This window comes from Mytilus californianus, unplaced genomic scaffold, assembly GCF_021869535.1.
Source record: "Mytilus californianus isolate M0D057914Y unplaced genomic scaffold, xbMytCali1.0.p SCAF_48, whole genome shotgun sequence".
In the NCBI taxonomy this organism is placed as follows: domain Eukaryota; kingdom Metazoa; phylum Mollusca; class Bivalvia; order Mytilida; family Mytilidae; genus Mytilus; species Mytilus californianus.
The window spans coordinates 598,398-610,773 of NW_026262699.1; the positions used below are offsets into that span (position 1 = coordinate 598,398).

Below are 12,376 nucleotides of genomic sequence, written 5' to 3' on the forward strand. Positions count from 1 at the left end.
TTTAGGGGACATTAAACACTCATAAGTCGAAGAGAAACGGACAACGCAATGACAAAAAAAACGAAAAACAACGAAAAGACACAAGTCCCCAAAACACTACATTGATAAGACTTCCACAAAAAAACCGGAGTGATCTCAGGTGCTCCAGAAGGGTTAGCATATCTTGCTCCACATACAATGTATTACATTTCTCTATAATTATGAATTAAAGGAGATGTGTAGAAGGTTTTTGAAGAAAAAAAAACCACAAATAGTCGAAAGACATCTAGATTAGTATATTTATATCCTTACGATAAGGATAGGAAATTTAGTCCAGGTCAGCAGCCCACCATTAAATGAATGTAGGAAACAAAAAGATATAACCGCAACAGCTGCTCTCATAATTTGTTTAAGGCGCAGACCTCACTTACTCAATTAATCCGAGTCTCGTATACTTTAAAGCAGTAGCTAATAACCCTATGCATAGCTAGATATGTCACATTATTAATTGCGCAACCACTCATAAACTTTTATAATTCCAGGCATTTGATCAGAATAATTTTGTATAAAGTGGAATCTACTTCTATAGTGTCTGAAAATACGTATTAAAAACCGATTGCAAAAGCGTTATAGAGTATATACATCTAATGTCTGAAAGAATATGCTTCATGTGTTTCTATTCAATTGATATAAAAAAAAAAACTTTAGGGCTCGAACTTATTAGTGGAAATAAAAAAAGTAAAATAAAAGGACTTATATTTCCCTGAGATACAGGAAATTTCAAAGAAGCAGAGTATGTCTCAGTGGAGTGTTTAATTCTTTTTATTTCACAGAGGTAAACAGTCGTTCACTTTCTGCAAGATAATTGACTTATTTAACAACAACAATTGAATAAAATCTATTGAAATGCATTTTTATATAGAAAACGGTACTATGGGTAGACTGAGCAATATAAGCGTAATAATATATATGTAAAAACTTATTTGTATAAAATAAATGTCTGATTACGAAAATACATCAGAAAATCACAGTCCGGCTACAACAGTTACTGCATGTCGGCTCCAAAACAGAGCTCTGGCTCAGAATCAAGTAAAATATTCCTGAACACATTGATACATAACGAATGCAATTATAAATGCATAACGGATATGCATCTACGATATAACAATCTGTTGTTCAATTCCAAACTTAAAATCACAGCTTCCCTCAATATCAATAAAAACTGTTCTTCCCTCTGTCTTTAAGTCTGGTATAGTTTTATCATCAAAAAGAACTTCTTTCATATCTCCTGTGAACACCATTAAATATTTGTTATTATCTCTTCTGCTGTAGAAATTCACTACAACTGTTCCTCGTATGGCGACACGAGTTTTAAATGTGTATCCACACTGTTTTTCCTTGATATGAATTTCAGCTGTCAAATTTGAATGTTCAGGGACAGTTAGTGTCCCTTCACTTGACCATGTTAATGTCTTCTGGTTAGTGGTCTCTCTACCATTGACCACCTCATACCCTCTAGAATATCCTATTGAAGCCTTTGCAATTTCCTCTGGGGCCCCTATTTCTAGTCCCATATTTAAACTTGTCGTGTAGCCCTTTGACAAGGTACTTTTACACTCCGCAACAGTCTGGCGCTCGGCTTTAAGAGAATGAGTCTGCGGACTAGCACTTTGATTTTCGAAGACGGACCTAAATATAACGTTCGATTCAAAATGTGGGTTTCCTGTCTGGGAATATGTTGGTTGTTCGGTTACAAAAGACACTCCAGACCAGTCAAATACTAAATTCAATTCTTTTCGTTTCTTTGGAAATCCTTTCTTTCTACTGCTCATATATAAATCCCATGCTTGTTTTTCAACGATTTCTTCCAAATCAATTATTTGCTCATCCATAGCCACCTAAAACACATTACAATAATATTAATGTTTAAAAAATGGTTTCTTAAATTATAAGAAAGTAAAGTTAGCTTAAAACATCACAGTGACTAAGTATAATAATAGCACGTCTATCGAACGTTTTATCTTTGACTCGACAGAACACAAATCAGACAACTTCACCAATTATACATGTATATGTGTATTATTGAAAAATGTTTAAATACTAAAAGGTATTTCCTTTTTTTTAATATTCAATTTCTCAAACAAAACTGAAGCCATGTTATTTAAAGATTCTGGGGGTTGGTGGCATGGATAGTTTCTGTTCACTGATCGTTATTTTTACTCTGGATAGATTTGAGGATTGATATTTTTTATTTAGACTACTATCTTTTGTTTTTTTTTGTGCCGGTGGGTTGCTGTCTCTTCGACATACGACCCATATCTTCTTTTATTCATATCTATATATACATGTCTAGGGAAGACTACATTAGTCCTTTACTAAACATATAATATTCACATTTTTTTGTACTGAAAGCACCGAGGTTAGATAAATTCATTGGAACTTAGTCCAATAGAAGTGCTTTAAATACAGTTTTCACATACTAGATATTTTTATTTGAAAGCATGGTATCAACTGAATAAAATAACTATAATAAGGTGTACCTCAAAGGATTTGCCATCGGACAAAAAAAACTTAATCGCTTACTGAAGAAAAGCTAAAAGTGTTGCTTTTAAACTGTCCTTTAGTTATTTGTTTCCTTGTGTTACTATTTATTGACGTATACTCCACATCTTCTTTCATTCATGTCGTATATAATTGGAAGAAAATTAATTTATGCATTTTCAACGCTAATATATATAATGTTGTCTGTCTTCTTTCTGGAATATTGGCGAGGGACGTTTGCGCTTTTTTATGGGACCATTGCGCTTTTTTAAATGGACATTCGCGCTTAAACTTTTAAGACATTTATTTTTGTTTAAATAAAAAGGACATTTGCGCTTTATCTGCATAGGAATAAAGATACTATATTTTCCCTTAGCAGTTGATGTGACACTGTAGAAAAAAGGGGCGGACGATACAAAAGGGACATTCAAAACTCGTAAGTGGAAGACAAACTGACAACGCCAAGTAAAATGATAATATTTTACTTACATTTGAACGTATAAGTTCACAGGCCCAATTTTTATCATTTTATTTTGATTTTTTGAAAGATCAGATGTCAATCATATCGACCACAAACATTGATGTTATCGATCAACTTATCAAATTAATGGATTATCGTGATTTCATATTGACATAAATGAAATACATATATCAATATCTGATCGTTTTAGTGTCCTGAACAACAAATATAAATTAAAAAAAGTTTAAATAATACAAGGTTCTTAATAACAACTGTATTAATATATATTTATTTTTTATTATTTTGTCTTTGTGATTCATATTAATTGAATTACCCTATATGGACCTTTTAATTTGGAAGAAAAGATATTTGTATTTTGATACAAACTACGTTGTACACTGTACTATATATAATTTGATAACAGAAAACCAAAAAAGTTTACAGAACCAAGTGTTTCTCATAGAGGTACCAATGACCTCCATACACAGGAAAATTGAAACAAAATGGTTGTTTATGTAGCCTGTACGCAATTTCCACTATTAATGAAGTATTTTCAGCGAAACTAAATAAAATTTAACTCACACCGCAAGAAAACAAATTTAAGTACTGTTTGAAAGTCTATTGTTATTTGGCGATCAGCTTTGCATAACATTAAGATCAAACGTTCATAATACAAATTTGAGGAAGACCCTTTTGACTATAGTGTTCTTTTTGAAGGGTCACGTTCTCTATTTTGAACAAAAGAAATGACAATAATTTCTTTCATTATAACACGAAGTAAAACCAAACCATATAATCAACTCATTCATCGATAAAGTAGGTAAATTTTGGAATGTGTAGCTATATCTATTACAAAGAAAGCTATTGACAATATAAACTTGTCCTTATTTATATATATTTAAACGACAAAAGAGAAAATTTAACAAGTATTTATTTTAAATCCAGACTGATTTTGAACATATTTATGTAATATTCGAACAATGGAATATCTGTGAAGTTAACACATATGAATATAGAGGTCTTTTATGCCTGCATTAAGTTTAACTTTTAATATTAACATACATATGCATTACGCTGTGCCTGCTGCCAAATTAAAGTTCAATCAGAAGGCAACATCACAAGTTTTTCAAGTCCCTGTTTGAAGTTTTACTTTAGCATCCCTATATTCATATTCCTTCTTCCTTTTCGTGATGTTATGGAAGAATCTTAATGATGGGAAATGCTTTTTCTTCGTACAGTCATTTCTTTTCGATCGAATAGATTTACATGCCATGGTTTGACGACTGCAATAGCTTTGTCATGCGACATATGCAATTAACATCAATTTTCTAAATGTCAGAATGATATTTCAGTGTTTGTACAGTATCCGTTTATTATGATGTCCATTTATCACATTATAAATGATTAAAACGACGAAACTATTTGCACAAAATAATTTATTGTTCTGCGCACGGAAGTTCGTGAGGTTAAGACAGGGAAAAGGATTACTTATTGGGAATGACCAAATATAAAAAAGAAAAATGCTATATGATTCTTGCAAATTCATGATAGGAATTATTTTGTGCATAATTTTGTATGAATGGACGAAATTGTTAGCCTAGCTAGTTTTTACACTACGGACACACAAATGGTCAAAGGTTCACCATGATATTGTGTTTTTATATCTAAACAGGAATGCTAGTTAGCTATATATGCTCGAGATTTTCAACTTCAAAACCGTTTGCTATGAATCACTCTTCTGTCCGTTTTTTTTCCATATATGTTTTTTGACAAAATAAAGAACAATCCGTCATTAGATTATTATTTTCTATTCGTTGGTAGAAGGACAAAGATCAGACGCGTTTCCAGACATTTAAAACAAGGGAAGCTTAAGGATTCAAGCTAGATTCAATTTTGTATGATTGTCGCCGATTTTACGTTATTTAAACAAACCCGTGGAAAGATGGGATTCTCTTCCGGCACCTCCTCTCGAGATGCGCCTATAACCCATTTTAATATTTTCTTGGATGTCAATGAGCCCACTTACATTCTGAAATGGCGAAAGCCAGAAAGTATTTGGTGAAAAAAAATATCACTATTCTGTTTATTGCAAAAATAAGGAAATTTCATCCAAACAAACCTCAATAGGAAAGATTTGCTAATTCGCTTGGATACTATAATCAATGTAAACATATAATGTTCAGTTTCAGCGAAGGAAGTAATGAGCGATTTTTGTTTCGGCAATAATTATCGTATAATTCATGCAAATTACACCGCGTGTTTTATATTCTGTAAATTCTGTTTGTTGATTCATATAAATTATCATTTGTTTAAGATAAGGAAATTGTTTTTAGATGTCAGATCCCTAGCGGGATACTGGATCAATAATTCAAATTTGCCATTCCATAAGCTCTGGGATTTTCTTTTGCATTACACTCCAATAGTTTTATGCATATTTCATGTAGTTATCAGAAATGAGCGACTGGAAACCGATTCATTTATAAACAATCATACTTCCTCGCATTTGTATTAATGATACGAAAAGAACATGTTTGAAAACATGTTGAATCACACACGGAAAAGCAAACAATTCTTCAAGTGCATTTCATATAAGTTCAAATTGAAAGCAATATATTTAATGCGTATATGCACTTCGACACGCCGTTTAACTGTTATTGAAATCGATATATGCATATCTATACATGTATTTTTGAATTCAATTCGAAGGTTTTTTTCTTCAAAAATTTTATCTCTCAACAAGTACACTATACAATTATAACTTGTAAAAAATTCCACATACAATGAGAGTCATTCTATACAGAAATATGAGAATAATTATCATCTCTACCAAATTTCTCTTTTATTAAATCGAAGTAACATTTTAAGGCGTTCCATTGATAAATTATATCAGTGATTTCTTAAAGATTGAATAAATATAGACGGATATGTCTTAATTTATATATTTTAAATAGCTGAATATAAAAACTTCACTATGGATAGACATACAGAGTATTTGACAAGTCTGAGCATAAAACAGTGGTAAATATCAAATATGTACATTAACGTGTCAATAAGAACATGAAAACACCCTCGGTATACCATCCTTATTCAACAGACAGATAAATTCAACCATCAACGTCTACTGTTTTACAACATAAAAAAATGTGTCGAAGTATTAGAAGTAAATTATTAGAGATTTCATGAGGAATTTTTGCATATTCCCTCTCCTTTTCGGTGCTATCGTAATTGGAAAGACTATTATACGAAAACTCATTCATACCGTATATTATTAGCCCTCTATCTATAAACTGTGGAAAAAAATAGTGGTAAAAAGAGTCGAACTGTTTGGAGACCATTCCCATAAAGGTTTAAATTGTTCAGTATATATAACTATAGCCAAAACATAGTCTGTATCCTTTTTGTGGGTAGTATCCTTTTTGCAATGTGCTGAGTGTATAAGTTCAGTCTTCGACAATATATATACGTCCTATAACACAATACTTGAGCATGTCAAAGAAAGCGAGGTTGAGACATGACCGATGCTAAAAAACACCTAAAAAAGTACACTGCTAATACAAAATAAGTTTGAAAATGGAATGATAGATATAAAAAGCACGCCATGGCGGTTTTTTGTGTTGGGAATCTAGAGCTAGAGATTTAGCATGTGTCTTTTGAATGCATGCATCATGATGCAGTTTTAAAAAAGCCATACCACCACAGATGCAACCGTAAAATGGTAATTGAAATCCAGAAACAGTTTGATATGTAATGATTTATCTCAAATGAAAACAATGTGCAGAAGCCTGTTATGTTCTTAATTTGCACCTGACAGTATTTACTATCAAAACTAACAGTCTTAAGGTGGATTTGCCATTAATCTTCTCTGAATCAATTATAATTTTCTTTTTGTAGTGATAAATCTGTTTTGAATGAGATATTTAACACACTATATGTTTATTTCACAAATAATGATGAGTTGTGTATTCTTTTAATGATTGTGGAAGTATACACTTCAACTTATTTCCTGTACATTAGTATAGCCATCTGTTCTGTAAGAGTGAAATATGCATGTACATGTAGATAGAAGTAGACTTTTTCATTTTTATCTTCAATTAACACAATTAATTTGCGCTAAATTTTCGTCAATTGATAAGAAGAAAAAAAAAAAAAGATTGAAAAATAGAAATATACGCGATTTATATCTTGACTACCAAACAAAGTTACGGTACATTGTTGGTGCATATAGCCACTCCTTTTTCCAACAGTACTATTCTTATTTCGAGATGGAATCTTACAAGAAACTAAAGTATACTTTTTAGAATAGAGGTATAAGAAAGATGAAAAAATTACCCATTAATGCAGTGTATCAGGGTCAATCCTTCATACCAATTTTCATGACTTCATTCTGATTTGAATGAAAATTGCTGCTAAAAGGTGATTTTTTTTATTTACTATAATTTCAATGAAATTAAGATAAATGGCCCATGAATGTGAACCAAATTTATGTTCATCCGGAGATAAACAATACTTAGATAATACATTTTTTCAATCAAAAATATGAATTACTTCGTTTTCCGTTTTACATACGTAATTGGAAGAGCATGTAGACAATGTTTGTTTTACTAGTGGGTTCAAATATTGATAAAGTTTTTACATATTTAATATCATTGAAACATTTATAGTACAAAAACGACCAGTTATTAGTAAAATACAATTATGATTCATTACGAAACTTTTTGTTTCAAAATGGAAGTTTCTCCGCCATCATGAATAAATTTCATCAATAGACTTAAAAAAAAAATACAGACATCTTTTTTTGTTTCAAATTAAGCATAACATTTTACAATGTTTTAAAATGTGAAAGAAGACTCTATTTGTAAACTGTACATTGTATACCAAACTTAATTTAAAAATCGTTAAAACTTTAACAAAAACAGTTAAAAACATTCAACAAAGTCAAAATATTCGAATGATGAACTTAAAAAGAGTGCTACGTTTTGTTGCAAATCCAAAATTAAACGATAATTTGATATCAACAAAAACAAAGCTCTTACCGTTTATCAAATGTCCTTGTTTTTATACAGGAAAATATCAATACAGATTTTCCGGAGTACACAAATTACATGAATTATGAATAAATGATACTTGACGAAAAGAAGCCATATGATTGGATGTTATAGCACACATGACCTTAACGACTTATCATTTCCTACAGCTGATTGACTTTACTAATAAGGCTTATTTATTGCTTATACATAATTGATAGTTTTTGTATAAACTGTGACAACAGCAGCTGTTGCAATGGTTATGAGGACAGTTTTTTTTGTAGATTTGTAAGACATACATTATGTATTGTTGCATTTCATCAGCTGGGAATATAAAAATAACGAGATGCGGTATGACTGCTATTGAGACAACTATCCACCAGAGTTCAAATGAAGTGGATGTAAGCAATAATATGCAACCGTACGGCCTTCAAAAATAAGAAAAAAACATATCTTATAATCGGCTAAAAAAGGTTTTGACATGAAATATGTGAGTAAAAATTCATGGGAATAGTATACTAGTGTCCATGCATATATTATGTCCCAGATTCCATTAACAAAATTCGCTTGGCGACCCGGCACAGAGGATAATTAACTATAAAATTGATGACAACGTGTAGACGTGCACAAAAGGCTACTTCGCAACGAATAAAGAATTATCAAAGTTTTTAGTAGATAAGTTTATTTAAAAATAGTAAAGTTTATTGTTAAGAAATGAACATAGTTATAAAGTTTACAACTCTAATATCTGTAAATTGCAACTTGGCAAGCTGAACTAGTTCGGTTTTTTCCAGGAAAAGATTGTTTTACTATATTTTTTTGTATCGTTCCAACTTATAATAGAATTAACAAAATGGCTCATATAAACTTTATTTCAGGACATTAACGCTAAATAGATGACCATATTTTAATTCTGGTAAATGGTGCTAGGAAAAAGAAAAGAAAATCAGGACCGGTGGCAAACTCCAAATACTAGTAACAAATGACCAACTGTGCTTTAGTCTTTAGTAAACTTTAATCATGTGTGACACGCTCGGAATATTCAAATATGTATAGTGGAAGTATGATTCCACATGCAAGAGTTAAAACAAACAAAAAATCGTATTTCACACCATTTTTGTTCACGGCAATATCATTTAAAAGCCTAACTAGTTTAAAAATTGTCCATTTAAATCATTCCTTTGAAGTGAAAGACTTAAATGCATGTTATAAATATACCGTTGTTATTCAATCATTGCGTCTAGTAATTTTTGGTAAGAACCCCTATAAAGTTAATTTAGAGCTTGAAGCAAGACTTTTATATTTTGCTTTTCTGCAGAGAAATTCATGTAAGGTTTGCTCTGGGCATTATACAATAATTTGCACCCCTCCCCGGTACTGTTTATGACTTTGCAGTGTCATATATACTCTGAAGTTTAACAACCGATTTGAGCCTCGGAGCGTATCACTTGTGAATTGTTGAATTTTTCGTGTTATTCCCAGCGATCAAATATGCCAAGAACTATAGAAGTATTAAAGTACAATGGATATATGTGTTTTAGAAAATTAAAACGTATCCTGTTCATATTTTTCGGCGACACAGAAGGTTTCAAAATAAACTAAGGAGTGGAGTCTTTGAGATGTTCCCCTCTGATTAATATGAACAATATGCATAGATAGAAACTTTAGACAAAAAGTAATGACGAACCTTAAGGCTATGCATCTCATTCATTGTAACAAAGCGTTGTTTAGACACTGTAATAATATTTTCTCTTTTGACAGTGTCTAAGTTAACATCTAAAACCATCAACTTTTAAATTTGTGTTACAAGCAAATTGGCCCATAGCTAAAAGTCTAATAGGTAAACCCGATATAAAACCAATATTTAAATAGTTTATTAATATTTTTTGTTCACAGAATTTCTTAAAATTTTAAGTGCCGAGTTTCTTTTGGTAATCAGTTTATAACGAAAAGAAATATCCTCTTTCTGTATATAGGGTAATTGTAACCATTTTTTTCAAACAAAAAGTATTCTCTTATCTTGTGCATAATATCAAATATCTCATAAATGGACCATGATTGGGGTGGGGGATGGCCAATTGTGCTCTTACTTTTCATTGTAGTGTACACATTTGTATCTATTTTAAGTTTGACCTCCCATGCTTGCGACCAGCATGCTACCATAAGACCACCAATAGAATGATTGTTATGTACAAGTCAAAGACGACAGAAATTCGTATAGATCTATCAGTGACTGAAATTTACCAGTATTTCATTCTAGCAAATTTTCCCCCTTTTCGTCTATTTAACATTAAATTACACTGAAATATTCTAGTCAAGAAAAATTAAGGTTTAAATCGTCTTGTTCTATTCCTTATCAAATATGTAATGGTAAATCAATATTAGGTTAGGAACCGAATCTAATTGGTGTTTCTGATGGTTTCAAAATGGTTATTGAGATGGCGAGGAATGTTGCCTTGATGATTTTGTTTATTCTTTCTCTTACTTTTTTTTGTTATTATAAAATTGAGAATGAAAACGGAGAATGTGCCAAAGAGACAACAACCCGACCAAAGAGCAGCAGAAGGTCACCAATGGGTCTTCAACACAGCGAGAAAATCCCGCATCCGGAGGCGGGCTTCAGCTGGCCCCTTAAAAAATGTATACTAGTTCATCGAAAATGGACGTCACACTAAACTCCGAAACATATAAATGAACTAAAATTAAAAATCATACAAGACTAACAAAGGGCAAAGATTCCTGACTTGGGACAGGCGCAAAAATGCAGCGGGGTTAAACATGTTTTGTGAGATCTCAACCCTCCCCCTATACCTCTAGCCAATGTGGAATAAAAAACACACAGCAATATGATTATGTCAAACACATTACATGGCCATGCATGTGCCTTTGCCCAGATTATTTACCGAGACTAAAATATACAAGTGTAAATTACATGAACTACTAGTAGGATGTAGGACTTAATATAAAAATAAGAAGATGTGGTATTATTGCCAATGAGACTACTATCAGCTAGAGACCAAATGACATAGATGTAAGCAACTATAGGTCACAGTATCACCTTCAACAATGAGCAAACCATTATGCATAGCAAGATAAAAAAGGCCAAGATAAGTTGACCAATATGATGTATGTCTGCGTCTCAAACTATAAGAGGAATGTTTTTGCAACATTAGATCGTAAGAATGATCTGTAACGATTCCCCATTTCAACATTTTTGACTAAGTCTTAATTGGCATATAATTATATGCATGTATATCAGATCTTTATCTTATCAACACACTAAATCTTATGAGATTATGACATTCCCTTAGGTTTTTTCTCTTGGTTTGGAAATTCAAAATGAATTTATCAGTTTTGAATATCAGTAATCTACTACTGCATCTGATCTCATCTATTTGTCTGAGAACAAAGTAGGGTTCTTATCACATTAAAATGTTCTCGTCCTTTTATGCATGTACTATTTGCTGCTGGACATAAAATTCCATCCATCATCATCTATGAAGAAGTGTTGTAATACAAAGTAGGCTTAAAATCACTTTAACATGTTCTGGTCCTGATATGCATGTAATATTTGCTGCTGGACATGAAACTCCATCCATCATCATTATCATCAACTATGAATAAGTATTGTAATACAAAGTAGGGTTAATATTACTTTAACATGTTCACGCCCTGATATGCATGTGATATTTGCCACTGGACGTTAAACCCCATCCATCATCATCTATGAAGAAGTGTTGTAATACAAAGTAGGTAGAAACAAGAAGATGTGGTATGAGTGCCAATGAGACAACTCTCCATCCAAGTCACAATATGTGAAAGTAAACAATTATAGGTCAAAGTACTGCCTTCAGCCTTGGCTCACACCGAATAAGCAAGCTATAAAGGCCCAAAACATGACTAGTGTAAAACAATTCAAACAGGAAAACCAACGGTCTAATCTATATAAAAAAACGAGAAACACTTAAAAACCACATCAACAAACGACAACCACTGAACAACAGGTTCCTGACAGGTGCACAGAAATGCAGTGGGTTTAAACATTTTAACAGGTGCAAACCTTCACCCTAACCTGAAATAGTAGTGTAACATTACAACATAGAATGACACACTATAAAATATCAATTGAAATGGCTTAACTCAATCAAAAAGACATTAAATAAAACAAGCAAACATACACTGAACAAATAAATTTGATCTATGAAACAATATATATACAATATTAAATAAAAAAGGGGGGATGTAAAACAATGTCAAAAAGACAACTATAACCTTGGACAAAATGGCGTTAAATAAAATATCGTACACAGGTAAATTTAAATATGATAATTTTGTTGTTAGGAGTACAGAAATATTTTTTACAAAATAAATA

General features: G+C 31.7%; 1 protein-coding gene across 1 annotated transcript; it reads right to left on the bottom strand.

Annotated features, from left to right (window-relative positions):
• Nucleotides 1-871: 871 nt before the first annotated feature.
• On the bottom strand, nt 872-8,120 carry LOC127700075 (uncharacterized). The gene is made up of 2 exons (XM_052203543.1): nt 8,014-8,120; nt 872-1,877 (listed from the first exon to the last, which is right to left on the bottom strand). Exon 2 carries the CDS (start codon nt 1,869-1,871, stop codon nt 1,134-1,136), a length of 738 nt encoding a protein of 245 aa, XP_052059503.1. The 5' UTR covers nt 1,872-1,877; nt 8,014-8,120; the 3' UTR covers nt 872-1,133.
• Between the last annotated feature and the right edge of the window lie 4,256 nt (nt 8,121-12,376).